The sequence below is a fragment of the Dermacentor albipictus genome, chromosome 2 (assembly GCF_038994185.2).
Source record: "Dermacentor albipictus isolate Rhodes 1998 colony chromosome 2, USDA_Dalb.pri_finalv2, whole genome shotgun sequence".
Classification (NCBI taxonomy): domain Eukaryota; kingdom Metazoa; phylum Arthropoda; class Arachnida; order Ixodida; family Ixodidae; genus Dermacentor; species Dermacentor albipictus.
Window position 1 is genome coordinate 88,739,334 of NC_091822.1, and position 21,856 is coordinate 88,761,189.

The 21,856-nt window shown below is 47.0% G+C and overlaps 1 protein-coding gene across 3 annotated transcripts in view; it reads left to right on the top strand.

The window, feature by feature from the left end:
* LOC135901010 (solute carrier family 2, facilitated glucose transporter member 8-like) overlaps positions 1-13,365 on the top strand; it is a 40,031-nt gene extending 26,666 nt beyond the window's left edge. For 2 of the 3 annotated variants that reach the window (XM_065430638.1, XM_065430639.1), the window contains 2 exons: positions 4,265-4,447; positions 12,441-13,362. In XM_065430638.1, the coding sequence (XP_065286710.1) occupies positions 4,265-4,447; positions 12,441-13,112 (855 nt within the window). In that variant the 3' untranslated portion in view covers positions 13,113-13,362. Of the gene's footprint in view, positions 1-4,264; positions 4,448-12,440 lie in introns of all 3 variants that reach the window. The other variant, XM_065430641.1, reaches the window with a different exon arrangement.
* The last annotated feature ends 8,491 nt before the right edge of the window (positions 13,366-21,856 follow it).

Consider the following 21,856-nt stretch of genomic DNA (forward strand, 5'->3'; position numbering starts at 1 on the left):
AAAGACAGAGAGAGAGGAGGCAGTTTTGCGAGCGGCAACGCAAAAACCAGAATGGCGCCGAAGCGTGCGCTTAACGCCGAGGAGACGAAGGCTCGCATAAATCGTCGAACCGAGCAAGAACAACAGATACAAGCGGAGCGGGCAAGGTAACATTTGACATCACGTCACGACTGTCGTATGCTGTAAATATGTCCCCATCAAATAACGCCACTGAATGCAAACAGCAGAAGAGGCTTCGCTGACATCGATTCCCACAGTGCGTGGGATTTGCATTTTTTTTTACAACGCATTGATTCAGAACTGTCCGGCTTACTGAAATGAGACTCGGCTGCCCGAGTCTGCGTATCTGGCGAAAAATGCGCTTGCACCAGCAAAGGCGCCAGAGAAGAAACCAGACAAGTTGCTTGATTGCTTACGGCGTGATAGCTACTCAAGGGTTTCTACTTGAAAATTTGTGCATGCCTGTATATGGTGAACACTATCCGCTTTTAAACAACCCGTGAATGCAGCTTCCCGTGAAGGGGGGGCAGACTTTGCCCTGGTGGTAAAAATTAATCACGAGTCCCCCGCTAAGTCGTGCCTCACACTGAAATCGTGGTTTGGAGCGTAAAACCCCCGTATTCAATTCAAAGAATCTTGCTAGGTACAGAAGTCCTAATTTAAGAGCGTTGCCATTTTTTTTCCAGTTATGCATTGCACCCTTAAATGTCCTTAACTGAGGGCGTTAGCGATAAGCGCTAAAGCGTTTTGAGTCAACGACGCAAATCTCGGAGCTCTGGCAGGGTTGCGGGGATAATCCACAGGGCCTGAAAAACAGGCGCCGAATCCAGAAAGCTCCTCGTACGTAACTGTGGTTTGCCACTGGTTGCTTGCGCATGACTTTGCAGATCATATATCCTGTGTTTATATCTGCCGAAGCTGGCTCTTGCAAAAAATTCTAGTGGGCCCACTTCCGCAGGAACCAGAAATAGCTCTTTGGAGGGAAAAAGCTGTATAACGTAAAATTCTCATTCACGGCAACGCATTGGTTTAGAACGAACTGTGATAGCCGCCCTGCTATGTCTTATCGGTTGCGTTTTTATCAGACAGTTTGACTAGCGTTGCCAAGCAAAACTAAACGCATTACGTTCTAGAGAAATGACGTTGCGTGTAGCTGCACATTATACGTACACTACTCGCTTTCTTCATTTGTCCAGCATAACGCTGAAATATTGTGCTCCAACATCGTCGCACCCATGGCTCCCCAGTCAGCGCAGGTTGTCGTAAAGGACGCTCTGGCAATCTTTGATCGCCGGGAACTATTGAAATGACCTTTCGTTTCTTTTCAGGTACCCTCAGAACCTAGTTACGAGCGCATAGCGCGTCGAATTTTTTTTAGATCATTCGACAATTCTGACGTCCGTAAGCCCTACGATCTATACTCGCGGACAACTTTCTGGGTCTATGTATAGAAATACATACAGAAGGCAAAGCGAGCACAAGTGAGAGCGCTTCTGAAAAGGGTCCCGTGTTGTTATCCCAGGTATTTTAAGCTGGGGAAGGGAAAGCATAAACTCCTTCTTAACAACAGTTAAAGAAGACAGAAGACACCACTATGTGTAAAAGTGTACTTACTTTGCGACTCCTCCCTTCCGCGTCTTCCTTCTCCTTGCGGCTTTTCCCTCACATGTGTGACGAAAGCGCCACACATGAAAGCTGCGTCGATTCAGCGTCTGTTCCGAGCACCTGAAAGCACTGTCAACCGCTGACGGACTATTCCGTTAGGTAACAGATGTGCAGAAGCTCCACCCCGTAGCTTTCCCTTCATAGCCACAGAGTGCCACAGAATGAAATGGTTTCTTTTCTTTTGGAAACCTATGGTGCGACGCACGTGACGGCGCCCTGCCTATTGATGTCTTCTTTACGTTTGCGTTGTCGTAAAGCAAAGGTTTTTAAGGGGACTCTCACCGTGACGTCCCGCAAAGGCGCCCTTATTTGACGCACGTAAGTCGTCAAACTTTATAGAAAAGAAAACCTCAAATTTCCACCCGCAACAGCAGCGGTGTGTCACCGCCGCAGGCCTTTTTAAATGCGTAAGCATTTCTGTGCACACCCAAGGAAGACAATATCCGTCCGTCCCGTAAGATTATTGCTTTCAAGGTAGCGGCCGCAGCAGCGAGCAAATTCACCTTCGTGCTGCCTCTAGCTTCAACATGAGCTACGCGGCGACACCGACACCGACAACATGAGCTACGCGGTATTTGACACCAACGCAGTCCTAAGTTTCCTGAAAGATGTTGTCCTCCATGTTTTTAGCCCCACATGTTCGTAGCGGGTCCTCTCTTCAGAGGATGCCGCTGTGATAGCTCTTTCGTATAGCATGCGCCTCTAGGCCCTTGTGTTTCAAGGGCTCTGGCGAGGCAGCAGTGCTCCAAGTAGTTTTACCATCTTATATATTTTATATGTAGCATCATTCTTCTACGATGGATTTTAATGTTCATAGTATTCGTCATTAGTCATCGCCATAATTTTATAGCATGTAGATTTTACGCACTTTACAGCGACTATTTTTAGGCCACTTCACAGCCAAGTCACATCTTCCGCGATTCATCGTCAACATTACCACGTGTCATGGCGCTCTTTGGCCAAACCTGGCCCTTGTGCCACAAAACACCATACTTCATCATCATCATCAACGCGGCGAGAGAACAGAGCACACGGAGCTGCCATCCATCGCCTCACTGAGCCCTCATCGCAGATTACCTTCATGATTGGTGCCCGCGCGTCTCTCCAACGCGAACTCAGTGGCGAGAACACAACGCACACCAGGCTGTCAGCAGTCGACGCTCTCTGCCGCCGTCGGAGATCGCTTTCAAGATACACTCGCCGCGGCGCCAGACGTAGCCGCCGCCGGAGTGCGGTTGATCACGGTTCATAACAGTTCGACGCCCTTGGATAAGGTGCTAAAGAGGGGTAACCATTTTAGTGATCGTAGCGTGATCAGCGCAGCTGTTGCCAACGACTGCAGTAGTTTGCTAGTGTCATCAATTCACTTTGCACCGCCGGAAGCAGCACTTCGTGTCGGCGCAGCGCTGTCGTTTGTACTAGTCGGAAGAAGTTTAATTTCATTGATAAGGACGCCGCACTGCGCGCACACCAACAAGTGGTACAATGATTACGAATAGTTAGGCAACTTCCGGAGGACTTTCTGTGTATATTTTTCTTAATCCGTGTCATGCGGTCAATGAGGTGGCCGTTACCTGCGCTGCGTTAAACTTTCGTAAGCGTCCTATGTACGAGGCGCTTTCGATCAATGCTGGCCCCTTTCAAAGAAGAGTGCGCTGAGTGACAGCTGATGTCCGAGAAAGATTGTCGGGCTTGCGTACAAAATGCAATCTTCTCGAAACCTTGTATTTGCGACAGCGTGTATTGCTGGCAAGTCAATGGGCAATCGCGGCTATTTTCCGTGATTTGTGTCCAGGTCTGTGAGAGTGCCATGCTTAGGAAGAAGGAAATCGGTATCTGTACCCCGAATTGGCAGTTTTACGTTGTCTCCAATAACTCAGTTTTGCCGGTCGTCATGCGATTTTGCTAGACACTGCACTAGTAACACAAAGTCATCACGAAAACAAAAAGCGTTTATCACTTGGTGAAATGTGTTGTTCTCGTACAAAGCTACATTAGGCTATTTTGAGTTGCTCAGTGAATATGGTCAGGAGTGCGAGCTGCTTAACCAACTCACAAAGAAGAAATTTCAGTGATACAGTTGAGTTTCATTGCGTGAACGCAGAGACACGGGGCTATCGTGTCAAATCCCTCGAAATTAGGAGCACAAACCAACGCGTCTGTTTAAAAGGCAGATTAGCGAGAGAAATAGTGATCGTTTGCATATACGAGTGGCGACCATACGAAGAGAACTTAGCACAACGGGAATGCTATGTGTTTTAAATCGAAAAGAAATAAACCGTACTTGTATTTGTTTCGAATATTCCTAAGCACAATAGCTCACGTTGTATTGATTCACGTACACCTGAAGCATGATGTCCCAGAAGACTTTATCTGGAACACAGTTGGCGTTTATACCAGTGTCTTATTTCCACATTTCTCTCGCCCCATTTTATTCGCTAGCGCTTCGGGATCCTCTCGCCGCGAAAAAGCTATTCTCAGTGGGACAGTTTCTGCAAAAGCAGCCGGAGTCTTCGCATTGCCATTTCCCAACCATGTTACTCAACAATTATCAGATGTTCCGCTCCAATCAAGCGATGATATGCTGTTTGCAATGCAGCTGGTGACTACGCTACTGGCCTCTCAGCTACTGGACATGGTCGGCCGCGTGAAGCCGTTGGCGGTTTCGGTGACTGTGTGTACGTGCAGCATGGTGGCTCTGGGAAGCGCCTTCTTCGCTTACTCAACCCCTGACGGGAGCCTGGATAGCGCCCTGGGACATGACATCACCAGTGCATGCAAAGTACGCTTACAGTAAAATTGTGGAAGTTTAGGGATCATTTTCTTGCTCGCATACCTTCACGTGAAACGCCAATTACTACGACTGAGATTGTCAACTTGTCAAAGATTGGTGGTGAGGGAATTCGCACTCTCCGAACTGGAGGGGATGGGGCGATAACAAACCCACCCCGCGTGCGTTTAGTGAGGGTTCGACTGCTGACCGGCGATAAGGTCCACGCCTGATCGACCGTGAACCAGACGCATGAGACGGAGGGTGACGTGCAACACACACATTCAGTTTAATAAAATTAAAATCATGCGCGAGACATAATGAAAGAAAAAGAATATACAACTTCCAGTAGTGGGTCCTAGCTCGCGGAAGGCGTGCGGGTCACACAACACACGCCCTGACCCCACTCGCGCGACACTAAGCCCACCACGTGGGAACCATTAACACTCACGAAATAACAAAAAATCCGCGCCACAAATGAAAAATATACGCGACAATAAATACGGCAAACACTACTCTAACAGAACATACAAAAATTAACACGCGATGGATAAACAAATGAAAGATTAAACGTGATTAGAAAAGAGAGTCCGCCGGAAAGTTCTGAGAGCGGGCTGGAACACGAGGCTTATCTGGTGCGTGCTTGCCGAGGTCGCGATCTGAAGAGCGTCGGGTTGCTGCAAACTCGCTGCCGAAGATCCTGACGGACTTGCACCGCCTGTCGCTCGACCGGTGAAGGCTTCGGCCTGGAGATCTCAGCCTGCTGACTATATCTTCAGCTGTCCCCCGGTGCCCGACCAACCTCCTCTGTCTTCCAAACCGCTCTGCCGCTCGCCGAGCCGCCTCGTCCCTCCGCCACGCTCAGGCGACACATGTGACCAAACAGGTCGTGCGAGCTCGGGACAATGGGAAGCTCTCTTCCCCATCGCCGTTCAAGCGGCGTTGCTGCTGCTGCGGCAATGGCGGCCATCTTGAGAGGGGCGCGGGCATGCACTCTTTCACACAGCTTCGTAATTATTGTAGCCCTGCATAAAGGGACAGTTTTTATTGTCCTACGGGCCAGTGAACCTAAACTTCGCGTCGACGGTGATAGCAACCTAGGCACAGTCATATAAATGACATCAGGGTCACGTTATCAAAAAAAGTTGGGCAATTTCGCATTAATTTACTTTGTATTTATTAGTTACCTACATCGCCCCGTAGGACATTACAGCAGGGAGGTTACAGATTTAACTAGCTACATGAACCGTTCCGTCAATGCCTCGAAAAAAAAGCATCATATGGTGTGATATATACAATGCTCGATGGCAAACTGCTCCAATCTCGAACACCTCTAACAAAAAAGGAATAACGCAAGACGTCACCCCTACAAGAAAATTCCCTGACCTTCGAACAGTGGTCCACTCACTTTGATATTAATGTGCTGCCTGGATGTATTGTTAGTGGTTTATGCCTGTTTTAGAATAATAAATATCGTAGCAAAAGTTTATTGTGGCATGCCTTCGACAGACCTTCAGCTCCTGCCGTTTAAGTTTATGTTTGCTTTCTGTCATGCTAAGGTGACTGCTGTAGTTACCAACAGCAAATCTAATTGCCCTCTTCTGTGTATCTTCTAATTTATTTATAAGCTCAGATGTATGTGAGTCACAATAAACACCTCCATATTCAAGTATAGAGCGTAAATGAAGGAAGTACAGCTGCGTTTTTAAGTTGATCGGTAGGTGAATAACATTCGCCCGCAAGAATCGCAAAACTGACGCTGCCTTATTTACAATATAGCATCTTTTATTGCATATACATATAGCTTATATATATTTTTATAGTATATTTACAAAGCGATAGCAAGGATTATGATTCCGCGGAAGCTCATCACACAGTGTTCGAACAATATGTGAGAGTGTCACGTTGTCCCGACTCGGCGCACGTCAGAAGGGAGAAAGTTTGGGCATGTTGGGTACTCATCGTAATAAAAGTAACATAGTGCAGTAAGGACGAGGGACAAGTAAAGACAGGACAAGCGCTTGTCCTATCTCGACTTGTTTCTCTTCCTTATTGCGCTATGTTATTTGCATTAGAGCACACGTGATCATTGATGCTGTGCAGCAGGGAGAAAGTCGTTAAAGCTATTAAGGCGTTTCACAAGGCTAGTGTGATGACGAGCGCCTCCACCGGCGTTGCAGGCATGGCAACTGAATATCACGCGAAATAATATATAACATAAACCGCCAGGGTTTTCTAGCCTGAACTGTACCGTACGCTCAGCTTGGACCTCCTTATGCACCGCGCTGGTGTATGTATAGTGTATGGTGGATGGTGTGTTTGAGCTCCCACCGGGCGCAACACTCATGCTGGCGATGGGAGGCGGAACGGGGCTCTGGCTCCGCTGCTGGATCACCTGAGCGGAACATGAAGGTGCCTCCAAGTGGCTCCCTTATTTTGGTAGACATACGTGCCGCGTGTATCTCGCTACTCTGGGAACCTCCTAACTCCTTGCGTGCAGGCCGCCAGTGCGCGTCGATACCATGACAGCAGGGTGACAACAACGACGGCGAAAGCGCAAATGTGTCTCGGGCGTCCCTATAATTGTTACGGCAGCAAAACCGCATATACCCCTGTGAAACTATGCGGCCACGACGTCGACCTGGGCGGTTTGGCTCTACACGGTGGCTCAGTTGTTCACGTCTGCTAAATTTTCCGAATGGTTGCAAAAATGTAGAACAAAATTTTAAAAAAAGCTGTTCTTCCTTTAGGGATCTGCCTTTGAGGGCACTGAATTTGAAGCCCCTAGACAATGCATAGGCATCCAAAACCTGCACAACATTGCGATTTTTCCAACCATTTCTTATTTAAAAATTTGACCTATTCCATACCGGGCTTTAATTGTTCAAGATGTAGAATAATTTGAGTACATTTCCATGGCATAAGTTTACGCTGCTGCATCAGCGGCGCCAGGCTGAGGACAAGTGTCTCGCCTAAATTTCAGCTAGTTGACCTTGTGATCAGATATTCCCCAAAGCAACTTTCTAGCCCTAAATATTTATTCTTATTTTTGGTAGAATGCACTTATTGTGAGGTTAAACTTAACATGTCAGTCCACCTCCCGTTTGCTCTTAACGGACACCAGAATGAGGTCGTATCAAAGTATTCTGTGTGACTGCGCGCAATACTGAACGCAATGTTCAAACCATGAGCATTTCCGAATATCACGGGGCAATTCCGGCACACTCGTACAATTCGGTTCACCAAAAAAATTACAGCAAAAACCACCTTCGATGATTACCTAAGTCAATGCGAAGCATTTTCCCAGCACGTGGGGCAAACTCCGAAAGAACTCTCATCATCCCGCGGAAAATCTCGGTCGGGGACCACCACATGTGCGGGCAGCCACAGGGCTGCCACACCCTGACGACGCGCTATTGAAACCAAAGGCGATCGCAGGCGTTAAACGCCGCGCTGAATTCGTCTTCGACAAAGTGCCTCGAAAAGCACGCGTCTGCGTCCTGGAAGCGCGGTCCACCAATCCACCCCAATCCACCTCAATCCACCCCGCCATTCCACCCGCGTACGCCTGGGTGAAGACCAGGTGCGGGCACCCGCAAGGCGGACCGTGTCGCAAAATTTGTTGTACGCTGAAACCACATGAACGGATCTCGCGCGCACTCTGAACGATGCGGTTTGTTGACAGCTGGCAACGATTCGGCGGACCAAGGGTGTTCATGCTTGGCAACTGTCCTTTAGAGCAGCCAAAACTGGCGTATTTTTGTAGATGTGAGTTGAAGTTTCCGTGTCAAGGTGAAACGCAACTCCGCCTTGTCAGATTCCGCTCTAGAGCCGCATATGTTGCATTAGCGTGGTCAGGCTTGTTTGAAATACTGCACATTCATCTTATCTGAACCACCTTCTAAAACTCTATTGCAATCGCATCATCTCGCAACGCGGGTCATATTCTCGGACGATCACTTTAAGTGCACGCTGCATTGGCTAGTTGAACAAGACGTCTCAAATCATCGAACGTGCACCGTTCTATGTCACCACTCCGTCAAAATTAATTCGTCCGAGAATCTCCATATATCTCTATCTATATTCGTTTGTGTTCGGCGCGATGGCGCAGTTTCTGTAGTTGTGCTAGTGACAGCCTGAAAGAACACGAAGCACACGCACAATTTTCGCGGAATACAGCTTCGTAGGTCTACAGGTAACCCCTCTTTATCACTGAGCACGCGTTTGAGGCCTCAAGTACAGCTTGGTGACTTGCTTGCATTTGTTTTTAATGTTTTGTTTTTAGTCTGACAATTTTAGGAGTGTGCTTGAAACCGTTTTCTGCATAAAGTGCCTTTTATTTTCAAATGCGTAAGCATTCCTTTTCTTACCCAACGAGAAAACCGTCCGTCAAGTAAAAATAAAAACGTAGGCCGGTTCCATTGATAGTACAATACCGGGCCAACACGCAGCGGAGGTGCAGCAGGTTTCAAGCACTAACCAGAGACTTAGCAAAGTAAAGCGAAAAGTGCATAAATTCTTCGAAATCACGCATAAAATACAGATAGAGTCCGCAGCAGGGAGCGGCTTCAACCTTGGTGCTGCCTGTCGTTTCCATGCGGACGAAGCGGCGAGAAATTAGCGCTCACAAATCTTTCAGCACATGCCGTACCTTGCCCCTTTCACCGATCGCTTTCAAGGTATGGACCCGCGCGCCTGTCTTCAGCGCGAAGAAGCGGGAACACAGTGTACGAAGCTATCAGCAGTTGGCACCCTCTGCCTGCATCACAGATCGCGTTCAAGATATGGTCCGTGCGGCGCATAATGATATGACACGCTCATAATGATCGAAACGTCATCAGCACACCTGGTGCCGCCACCTGCAGTAGTTTACTTGCCTTGCGCCGCCATCCGTAGCAGCTCGTGTTGCCGAGCCGCTATCGTTAATACCGGTCGTATCAAGTTTCATGATATTGATAACGACACCGAGGTGCGTGAAGATGAGCAAGTGGTACGATGTTTACACATAATTAAACTACTCCCAGAGGAGTTTCTGTGTGCATCTTTTGCATATATATAATACCACCAAGGACGAAGTGCAGCATAGCGCCATGCCTTTTAAAAATTTAATGGTGGTTGCTTGCAAGATTTTCAAACAAAATAAAGCCTGAACTGAAGCAGAAAAATAAGAGATGTGTTTAGCCATAGATAAAGATATCACCGCGTGTAAAAAATGTTGTGCATAAGTGGCTAACTTGATGCGTAAAGGAGGTGACATTTACGGAGAGAGTGTACAATTCAATATGACTGGCACAAAAGGAATATTTAGGTGGTGGGTCAGTCTTGTGTGCGCAACGCACAAAAGCGGGCCGGAAGCTCGCCGTCTTCCGTCGCGCGCGGTGCATTGGGGGAGCGGAGGGAGGAGGGCGGACCTTAGGATTCTGTGATCTGTGAATCTGTGACTGCGCAACATGTTTATTTGCCTTGTTTGACGCATTATGCAGGGTGTTTTAGGTAACTTCAGCCAGAGTTTAAGAATGTGCCGATGCACTCAAAGACGACGCGACCAAATGCATGTTGCTCACTTTTGTATGCACTCTCACGCTATTTTTGATTTTGTTTAATTCGATAATTAGTCAAGATTAGTTAACTAGCTTCTGAAGCAACGAAGCTAGGAAAAAAATTCCAATTAGAAAGTTGCAGAGCGGTTTGAGAAACGTCCGAGTAAACAGTTTGTCTTTCTATCTATGAAGTATTCTTGTTTTTCAGCTCACTGCGGATTCCCGTGAAATACCAGAAACACAGCCTCACATGCCCGCTTGCGCGTCGTGATTGCACTCCTCCCAAGCCTTCCGCGCACAGACAGCCACAGGTGCGCTGCCGCTTAAGAAGCGACAGGGCAGCGACGCAAGCGCTGGCTGTTCGATTTATGCTAGCAACCATTATCTCCTAGGCTGCGTAAAATGATTGACGGACGTGGTGGTTGTGGTAGGTGGTAATTACAGACAGCCATAAACAGACTATCGTGCATCGGCTGTTAAAGCGCGAGAAATTTTGTGGTGCCTTTTTCCAACGAGCAAAAAGACATGATTCTTGCCCTAGGAGCTGCAGATAGACAGAGACAGCCGGCTGCAAGAATATTTCGAAGCTGGCATCCGGGTACGCGACCGAGCCCGATGACAATACTCAACACTTACGAGTTGCTGGAGAAAACCGGCAGCTTCACAAGAAAGAGTCAGAGAGCTTCAATCCTAAATAATGAGGTTCACTCCAACGTTTTGTCTTTCATGGCGCCCAATCTACACGCCATATATAAAGCGCGCGCAGCGTGAACGCACAGCTCGGTGTGTCGCACTCAAATGCCTGGATGATTCTGAAAACAGCTGGACTGCATATATATATATATATATATATATATATATATATATATATATATATATAGGCGACGGAAACGCGTACGTTGTTCTTACTCTCCTCCTTACGTGTAGCTTGGCGCCCTCTCCGCTCCTTCCTTTTGATCTACATTCTTGTATCTGCAAGCAGAGGCCGACGCTCAACATAAGGCAACTACGGCAAATGAGCGACGTCTTCATGAGGTGCGTGCACCCGTATCGGCGAGTGCAGCAAAGAAGGGCCGCGACAGTATGGGTGTTCGAATGGGCGCGTGAGAGAGAGCGCGCATGAACTAGGAGGAACAAAGCGCCGAAGCAATATCGGCCAGCGAGCGGCCGCATTATGGTGCGCGCTCATCGGCGACATGCTCTGTCAGGATGCACCTTGGCTCTGACTAGGTAAAGAAATTCGTCGCCTAAAAAAGACACTATGGTGTTTTGCGTACCGAAACCCCGCTCTGAATAACAGGCACACCGTAGTAACGGACTCCAGATTAATTTGTGACCCCATCGGGCTCTTTAACCTGCACCCAAAGCTCGCAACATGGGCGTTATTTTGTCATCCTGACACCACAGAAATGTGGCCTTCGCGATTAGAATTGAACCCGTGAGCTCGAGACTTTGAATTTAACCCGTGAGCTCGATAGACCCACCACGGTGGGTCTCTCGGTGCAGTGACGTATATATATATATATATATATATATATATATATATATATATATATATATATATATATATATATATATATATATATATATATGGAGATAATTGCTGGGGGCCACGCGCTGTTTACCCCCACAGTAGCGTGTGGGCGTAATTAGCCACCGTGCACAGCTTGGAAAGTGGACGAAGGCTGTCAATTATCACACCCTCAGCGTCACCTACATCGGCTGCTAGCTCTGTGGAGAAAAGAAAACTGCATTCCAAACGACAACGGCACATGTTATATCGCTCATCTGAGTGTTCTAACCAATTGAGCTTTGCTCAGCTAAAGCTGGGAAACTTTGGCGCTTCTGAGCTCGATTTCAAAAGATGTTCGGTCAGTCCTAGCTTCCACACTTTCACATGTTCATGTGTTGGACACATTTGTCTCGCGTTAAGTGAACAGAGATGCTGGGCGCCTTTGTTTGCTTCTCCACTGGCTAAGCAGTATGTTTTGGCGCTACTGTCGACTATGTAAAGCTTCAGCAACGAGGTGACTATAAAGAACGACCACCAATTTCAGAACCATTAATCTTGTGCGATCGCTATCGGGGACACGATATCGCTTGAAAGATTTCGCGAGGCTGGACAGCAAACGCATCAAGGTGCACGGCAGGCAGCGTTCCCGACCCTGTGCTGCGCTCTCTCAGTTCACGCAGTGTCAGGAGCATTGTTCTTCGCCTACTTGGAGTTCGATGCCGAGTCTCGAGAAAGTGATTGTGTCCCAGAAAGTGATCGCTACAGAATGCCACCCCTGGCCTTTGCGCCATAAAGAACGAAGAAAAAATACCACACACATTAAATAACGAAATTTAGGAAGTCAGAGTAAAGCACTTATTTGGAAGGAACGCATCAGACAGCCTTGTTTCCACCCACGTGTCCTCTTTCTTGCACCCTGCTGCAGCAGTATAACCGACGACTTTGCTCGCAGGTCGTCTTCGCCATCGGCTACTCCATTGGCCTTGGTCCCGCCACCTGGGTGCTAGCCATCGAGCTAGCCCCACTTCGAGGCCGCGGCTTCGACTTTGGCAGCGTCTGCGTCTTCCACTGGGCCTCGGCGCTCACCGTCATCAGCCTAGTGTCGGCATTTGGCCCCTCCGCCACCTGGCTGGCGGTTCTAGCGTGCCTAGCAAGTGGCGCCACGTTCGCCGGCGGCGTCGCGGCGTTCTTCATCCTTCCGGACACCAGCAACGTGTCCCTCGAGGTGATATTGCTCGAAGGCCGGAAAGACAGACCCAAGAAACCCCCGCCACCCGCCGAGTTTAGCGGGTCCTCAACCACACAACTGCAAAAGGACCAGAAGGAACACGAGCGGAAGCAGCGCGAAGCTGCTGCCTTCGGACATGCCTCCCTAAAGCCGAAGGCGACGGTTCCGACAGGAAGACAAACGCTACGTGCGCTGTCGGATACGGAACACAATCGCTCCAGCGCTCACAAATTTCGCAACGACGAAAACGGGGAAGAAGAGCCTAAGAAAAGCGTGAGGTTGCTCAAAAACGAAGCCGGCGGAACACTGATGCTTGATAAAGTGATGGGCGCCACCGCCCTGAGCAAGCTAGAGCGAACTTTATTGCCAGAGGAGCAGCTGCAGTGGGAAAGGTAGAAAGGACTGTCTTACGTAAGCGCGCATGGAGCCGTAGCCCGATGCGTAGCTTTAGGTTGTTTATAACTACTTTGCGTGACTTCTCTTACCGAAGTATGGTGAGATGTCAATTGCTTATTCATTGTTAAATTTTTTGTAAACGTTCAACGATAAGTTGGGTTTCCGGATTGACGGCACTCGTCTTTCCGCTGCCATTTATTTGCTACGTAACACAAAAGATTGAAAAAAAAAAAGAAAATTGCGAGCTTTTATCAATGTTTCTTTTCCGTATCCGCCATAACGCGGCGCGCACAATATCCAATGACTTATTTCTCAACGAGGCATCTCTTAGTTCGTGCATATCTTACTATTCTAAACGGTGATAACGAATGCTTTACCTAATATTCTTTGATATAAAAAGCCTCGCGAAAAGGTAAAGGTACGCATTGGAAAATAGCAGCGTATATAGTTCATTTCACTACAAATGAACGAAAGTTCTAGAATAGTCTTACACCGGTGCCAGTGTATGGCTAAGTGCACAATTACGTCAGGGAAATCACTTATTGTGGCAGTTTTTTCGAGCCTCAAGCCGAACTTTCACCATCGCCGTAAGGTTACGACAAAGTGCAGCGCGATAAGATGGCCGCCCGCGCGCATTTGTGGGTGCGAGGCTGCATCGGCAGGCCTGTGGTTTGTTGCGAAGGCACGGACCCGAGCACATCATGGTTCGCCCCTCTCCAAATGGGGTATGTCTCTTTTTTACTGTGGACATTTTCGTGTGGCGATACCAGAAATATTGCGCTCTAAAATTGTCAAGTAATTTACGAAGCATGTCACAGCAGTTAAATATGCGAGCCAATCTGAAGGTCCAGTGCAGTCTAATATCCGACGCTCTACGTATACTGCGCTCTCGCGGAGGGGCTTGCGATAGAGTGCGGCGCGCAGTGACATCTCTTTCGGAAAGTTCAGGAGCGCTGGATTACGCTCTCACCAGCACAGTTTCGGTACATCGGGTGCGGCACCGAATGGGATGGGCGTTAGTTCCATCACTTGCTACTGGCCCTCGCGTGGCGCTGCAGCAACAAAACAGATTACTGACACAAGTGAAGTTTGAAGAGCAGGAAAAGAAATGTATAGAGGGTGCCAGACGTAGCTATGCGTTTGCTAAAAAACAGGTGGCACACGATTGAACCTCTACCTGGCATCGAAGAAATGTTGTCGCTCCAGAGAAGCTACCGCAACAAACTTATAGTTCATACACATCCACTTACAAACCCCTCCCCTGGAAGGCACTGTCTTTCATGGAATGTAAGCAGACCTTCAGCCGCATTCCAATATTTTCTTTGATTGCCGTGGAACACTCACACACAGTAACGTGTGCCGTTGTTACCATTGCTCGTTATATTTAGTTGCTTGTTTGTGCATTTCTCCGTGCGTTTTGCTTATCGTTTTTCGCTACACTCCTTTGTTCTTCCATCATTATGACCTCATCAGTGCTTGTCGAAGTTACGGTGTTAGTCTCGAGTTAAACTAGACCAGCACGCATCGCGGTGTGCGTTTTCCTACCGCTGCAAATATATCCTTACTTTTCTTGTCTCTATCCGCGAACAATCGGCTGCAATTTTCCAAGGAGATGACGCGAGTGGGTAGGGATTACAGAAAGGTCACGGATTCCGCGCGTATTGAGAGGAGGTAATATCGCTGAGTAGACACCGTCTGTAGCAAGCTTGGCGCAGCGTCATCCTGTACATGCCACCTGCGGCACGGCGTCAGCGACAGCACTAACGACTATTCACAGCGCAGCTGGGAAAATTTTCCTAATGCTCGCGATTCATGCTCGGCGCTGGTTTTCGTGGTCGTTGCAGCTGAAAAGTTCGCAAGAGATCAACTGGAATTTCTATACTTTTAGCTAAGAGGTTAATGAAGCAAAAACTTACAGGAATATGCTAGAAAGTAGTTGGAAAATTTTGCCCATTCTTTCTTTATAAATATTATCTGTGGATTCCACTATTACGCTATGAGGAGTCAATTTCACAAGAGCCCTAAAAATTGTGTCACAGGCCTGCGCGGCACACCCAATACAATCACAGCGTAAGCAAGACGCGCCGCTCCATAGGAGCTCCGTTTTCGGCATCACGCAATAGGGGGCCTTCGCGCTGCCGTCTCTTCGCGTCGTCGTCGCCTGAACAATCTCAACTGTCCGCCTGGCGTGGACGGCAAGCTGCTGCTCTTGCTTTTCTCTGCACAGCGGCCGGGTGAGCCGGACGTAGCCTGGTTGCAGCCGCGCGTGTAGCTCTAGGATTCGCTTCTTCAGAAGCGGTTCGTACCTTCTGAGGAGGCGCCATAATGTGTATCGAAGAGTAAACACTGGTTAGAGCACTGCACGGGCCTGATTTTTTGTCCCGGACCCCTTTATGAAGGCCGAGGCCGGCCCGGGCATGGGCGTTACTAAGCGCGGGCACAGCCCGGGCCTCGGCATTCATTACTAAGCTTAGCCAGGGCCCGCGTGTGCATGACAAGGCCCGGCCAGTAAGTAAAAGAAAAAAAAAATTCTTTTTTTACTTACAGATTATAGACTGTATGTCTGCCTCACCTTCTCTGGAACTGATCAGCCGCGGTGTATAAGCAATAAGAAGAGGGAAATGTTTCTTTTTTCCCTCCCATTTCAAGAACGGTGACCTAGCCCATCGCATATGCTGTTATTTTTTCCCTGGTACACATGCATTTACCCTGATCATACGATTCGTACCTGTGAAATCATTTAGCGTGCACATATATATATATATATATATATATATATATATATATATATATATATATATTTTTGCACGCTAAATGCTCATACGATGCGTACCTGTGAAATCATTTAGCGTGCATAAATATATATATATATATATATATATATATATATATATATATATATATATATATATATATATATATATATATATATATATATATATAGGGTCAGATTCTAGTATATATTATATATACAAATAGGCGAATTTCTTACCACACACCAGACTTAACTATACAAGTAGAGAGAGCCATCCATTGCGTTAGCACTAACATAATATAGTAGCATCGAGAGTTCTAAACGTACAATCGAAAAAGCGGTAACTGAGAGATGGTTTGAAGAGGGTGTTTTTGATTGTTTATTTTCTATACGCGGAAACAAATGTACGTTTTGAAGGCCGCGAAAGAAATAAACACTTCACCTGTTTTTATATTTTTATTTCTAAGGTATACTAACCGTCGTATTCACAAACCAAACTTATGCTTAGGACTTAAGTCCCTGACCAGCCCTTAAGGGGTTTCAAGAACCAATCTCGTACTTATCGCAGGGCTTTTCTCGTACTTATCGCCTTGATAGGCAAGGGTTGCTTAACGCTCCCTTAGAAACAAAGAAAATGGCGGCGATGGATGACAAATTCGTGGAGTTTGTTCACGGTCAATTTCAGAGAGAACATAGAGTGTATGGTAGAGTCCCTTTCGGAGAGGCGATCACTTTCCCGAATTTGCCGTCACTCGGCACTGGACTCGTCGATGTGTGTGGCCGACCGCTTTCCTCTCATTATGCCAAGCTCGCTGTGGAATTCGCTCTATCGGGAGCGCTGTCGGTTTGGTACGTTCATGCTTCTGGTGCCAAGTCACGCGAAATCTCGCGAACGGGATCGCATCCTTTGAAGGGATCTCCCGACAATGACGCCCTGCTTATGTCAGTCTTCGTTCAATCTGTTCGCTAGCCACACAATTGAAAACATTTAAACCCACATGCTCTTTGCTCTGTGCCTCGTGCACGACACCAATAACAATAAAAAAGCAGGTGGTAAATCTATATCCATACTCCTACGGTACGGTATACCTCGTAATCAGATCGCGGTTTTAGCATGGTAAAATACAGCATTTGTTTTCGCTGTATAATCATTAGCATGACATAGCAGTCTGTTATTTGAATAAATTAATTTGCAGTGAATTATTGACAGGCTGGACATTGTACAGAAGTACTTACATGTAGTATGTCGTACGTATATTACTTCTTTAAACTTGAAGTGCTGATGCATATCGTTGAGTTGTACTCGTGGTGTTTCTGACGCGACGGTTTCTTTTAGTACAACTACGGATCGAAACGTGCTTAGTGTCTCAACGTGCATTCTTGCGCGCGAGAAAGGATGTTCTATGCCGCTTGTCGAAGCATGAGTTCGTGGCGGTCGGCGTTACAAGACAGATACGTGCGGAAAAGTGCTTGCAACACGGCCACAAGGTTTCGCATTAGAACAAGTCAGAATAGCGCGACCACAGCGTTTTTCGGAATAAAGCCGCCGAGATATAGCTTGCTATTGTAGAGCACATCAACAGAAACGATGCCACGCATTGATACAACCTATTGCCAGCAACGTCCAAACGCCCAAATCTCCCTCATTCCCTTTTCCGTACTCAACTTAAAGGCTAGTATACTTTTTTTTTCTGCCACAGTGACGATGGCCATTTAGTTGTGAATTAAAGTTTAAGAGTTGAAGTTTTCAGCGGACTACTTGTTTCCGCGCTTGCTGTCTATTTTGACTGCCGCTTCGTCGGGAATTTTTATGGCCGGAAACTTTACTCTTCGGGGACCAATGGCTATTTCAAAGGTTTTACCATAGCACCATCCCACCACGGTTAATGAGTTCAGGGAATAAATGCTAACCTCGAGGATGAATTGCAGCATTCACTCCCTTTTCGCTGCTTTGCGGCTTAGATCGCAGGCGAAAGCTGTGCATTGGCGGTATCTTCGGCTTCAGCTCCGGTATTGCTTGAGGGTTGACTTGCTCCCGCTCAACCTTCAATGAACAGCAAAGTAACAGCACACTCTCTGCGTTGTGGGCTGTACTGTTGCCGATGGGTGCCTAATAGTACCCTGGTACCCAGTACACGCGCCCGTTAATTTAAGCGTTAATTTTAGGTCATTTAGGTGATGGATATAATCGTGGTCTTCGCTGCAGATTCTTCTTATACGTTTCGCTTGTCCGACAAAAATTTCTTGCTTGCAATGTCGCGGGTGATCACTGTTGTAGTCTAAATATTGCTTGCTATCTGCTGGCTTCAGAAGTGTCGTTCTCAGTTTTCCGTTTTCTATGTAGACCGTCGTGTCCATGAAGTTGATCTGAGTAGGAGAGTGGTGAGCAGTAAATTTAATACTCGGGTGAAAGTGATTGAAATGTCTAATTAAGTCGGTTAAGGTGCTTGTGCCGTGTTCCCATATTATAAATATGTCGTCAATGTAACGAAGATAGGTGTGGGGTTTTAATGGGTAGGATTTCAGCAGGTCTGCTTCAATCTGTCCCATGAAAATGTTTCTCATACGTGGGAGCGAATGGCGTACCCATGCTAGTGCCGAAAATTTGCAGGTAGTGTATAGAATCGAATTCGAAATGGTTGAGCGTGAGAACTAACCTAAGGAGCGATAAGTAAACTTCAGGAGCGTGCGCTTGGGGATTGATTGCGAGGGATCTAAAAACGGCTTCAATTCCTTCACTCATGGGAATGTTGGTGTAAAGGGCAGAAATATCCAAAGTGACTAGAATAGCGCGGTCGGAAAGGATTTGGTTGGCTTTGATGCCGTCGATAATTCGAAGGAAGTGCGGCGTGTCTTGAACGAAAGATGGGAGGGTGGTGGGTATGTTTGACAGGTGGTGATTTAAGAATTTAGGTAGTGATTCAGTAGGTGTGTTATTATTAGACACAATAGGCCGACCTGGGATTTCTGCTGTAAATATTTCTTTGACCGGAACTTTATGTATTTTAGGAAGAAGATAAAAGCGGCCTGCTGTTTTTTTCTTGGGCATCATGAAGCGATATTCAGATTGCGTGATTAAAACCCTCGACAGGAGCTCCACTATTGTGCTTATCACAATATTGCTGAAATCTGAAGTTGGGTTAGAGTCGAGTTTTCTGTAATGGGTGTGGTTGCTCAGTTGTTTAGAGGCCTCATTTTTGTACTTTTCTATAGGCCAGATTACGATACTGCCGCCTTTGTCTGCTGGTTTTATTACAATATCATTCCTTTTCGCCAGTTCTATAAGGAATTGGTGTTGAGCGGGCGATCAAATGTTTGTGTTTCCGGCAATGCCGCGTTGACTTTAGAATCTCCTTTGATATCAGTTTTAAGTATAAATCGAGGTCTGGGCACTGTTCGGTTTCCGGTGTCGACGTGCTAGGTGGTCTAAGAGAGTCTCTATCTTCTTTTCCTACATCTGGTGCACCGAAAAAGAACTCCTTGATGCGCATGCGTCGTGAAAACTCTGTTATGTCTTTGTGGAGTTTGTATTCGTTTACTGCGTTGTTCGTCGGACAAAATGCTAGACCACGTTTCAGGAGATCAACTTCTTCGGTGCTCAGACTCTGGGATATGTCTACTACTTTGCTGCAGTCTGGATGCTCGCCTGTAGGACTGTCGGTGGAGCTACGTGCGGCAGGGGTAACATTAGTTTATGTGGGTGGACCCGCAGCTCTAATATCTTTGCGCTGGTATTTATCTAGTAATTTTTCCTCCTTAGTATGGACGAATTGTTTAAGTTCTCTTCTTTCCGGTTCAGTTAACTTTATGCTGTCGAGTTGATCAGAGATTATTATAAGTTGTTCTTTGCAGTGTTCTTCGAGAATGTCAATAAAGGAGAGCGATGCATTTTCTAGGACAGCATTCCACTTTAATAATAGCCTGGAGGGTAAAGAACCGAGGGTGCATCTAACCTTAATTCTGAGACCTTTTGGGATTTTCCTCTCTTTAATGCAGCTAGTGTAAGTTTTTAGGTGAAATCTGTAATTTGTTTGTTTGGCGAAGAGTTTGCGGGATTGGAGGAAAGGGCGAGATTTGTTGTTGCGTGTGCTATACCTAGTGCGTGGTAGTCATTTCTGTTTGGTTCAGGCAGACTTCCGGGGCGAAAAATCTTCAGGTGGGGACTTTTTACGCTTAATTTTCTTGTCGAGGCCTGCACCAATGTCTGTCTGCGTATAGGTTTGCTTGTTAGTGTATGTAGCTGTTTGCGTGAAGGCTTCGCGGGTCGTTGTGGGTTTCCGTATGCGCGGATGTTGTAAAGGTGGTGTTCGCTCCGCGTCCACCGTCTGTGTAGATTCTACTTGGGTTCTAGCTTCGGTGGAGCGTGCGTGGGAGCTGGTGTTGAAAACTTCAGGCGTGTGTTCCTGCGTTGAAGCTAACTGGGACGCAGGATTTATTGGTGTTGTAGGTTGCGTCAATTTAAAAGAGTTCCTGAGCCTCTACTTGATGTTGTTAGCCATTACCTTGACGCCAAAAAAATGGGGGTGAAGTCCGTCCCGGGCGAGCAGAATGTCGTGGTCTTGGTGTACTTCAGCGTGGTGGATGACATCGACGTTTTCGCGTTGGTTTCCAATGTCAAGAAGAAAATCATTGAGCTTACGTGTCCCTAGTGCGTGAACTAGGAGTGTCGCTGATTGTTGAATAAGTGGCGTTTGTTTGTTTGCGATCTGGGAAGTAGCGTTGTGAAGGTGATTTGTGCGTTTGGTCTGTTGGGGTGCAAATCGTTTATGAGCGTTTTCATGGCCTCAACTGTGTTGTCACCGGTGTCGTGGTTAAGGTCATTAGTCCCGCAGTGAAGAAATGTGTGATGTGCTGTGGTGCTGCAGCAATGAGGTCTCGGATGGTGTGTGTTCTGGCGCCGCTCTTAAAGCTAATGTGTGGTGAGTGTTGGCCTGGTGGGAAGTGTTCGTGCATGTACTTGTAGTGACTGTCTCCAATTAGTGCTACGTGTGAAAAGGAAAGCAGAAGGCGCTCACCTTGTTCCTTCATCTTCCGCCGGTATAAATCCAGAGAAAAGACGGGAATGCGGGAGATGGAAATTCAAGACGATGAGCAAAACGTGAACAAGGTGAATGCTGGAGCCAACGTTTCGACAAGTGGACTTGTCTTCTTCAAGGCGACGTATACTTTCCTCGCCACAGTATATATAGGTGGGGTTCTTCTAAAGGGTAGAGGGTGTCAGGCGGGAGGATGCGGAAATGAGGGAAAATGTGTTAGCGTGTCGAATTGAGAGTAAAGGAACGCTGTGTACAAGGTCATAGCCAAGGCCCCCCACCCCGGTCTGTCAACGCACGCGCGTTAGCCGGCGTGTCAAGACCGTCTAAATGACCTTATATGACCTTATATCAACGCTAGCACAAAGGAACTATCCCCAAGTTGCTCTCGATAGAGCTTATGATGCCGCGTCAAGATTGGGGAGACAGTCGGAATTGGCGAAGAGACAGCCCACAGTAGAATCTGACAGACCACCGGCCTTTATAACAATATATTCTAATGCACTCCCTAATATAAACAACATCCTAAGAAGATACCACCCAATATTATCAAGTAACGAGCGTCTGCGAAAAGCGTTCCCGGATGTACCCAGGATTACCTATCGCCGACACAAGAACTATAAAGACATGTTAGTGCACGCAAAAGTCAGCCAACACCATTCCCCCATAATAAAAGCATGTTGTCGCCCTAGGTGCAAAACCTGCAGGCACCTTCGAAGTGACATTAAAATTAAAAGCACCGCAAAATAGTTACACACATGAAGTCAAATCTAGCTTCACTTGTAAAATTTCGGATGTGATTTATATGCTTGAATGTTCCTTCTGTAAGAAACAATATATCGGTGAAACAGGACAATCAATGAACGTCAGAATAAACGGACATCGCGTGGATACAGCTAAAAAGCTTCCCAAAGCCGTCGCCGAGCATTTCAACCAACCAGGTCATAACTTTGATG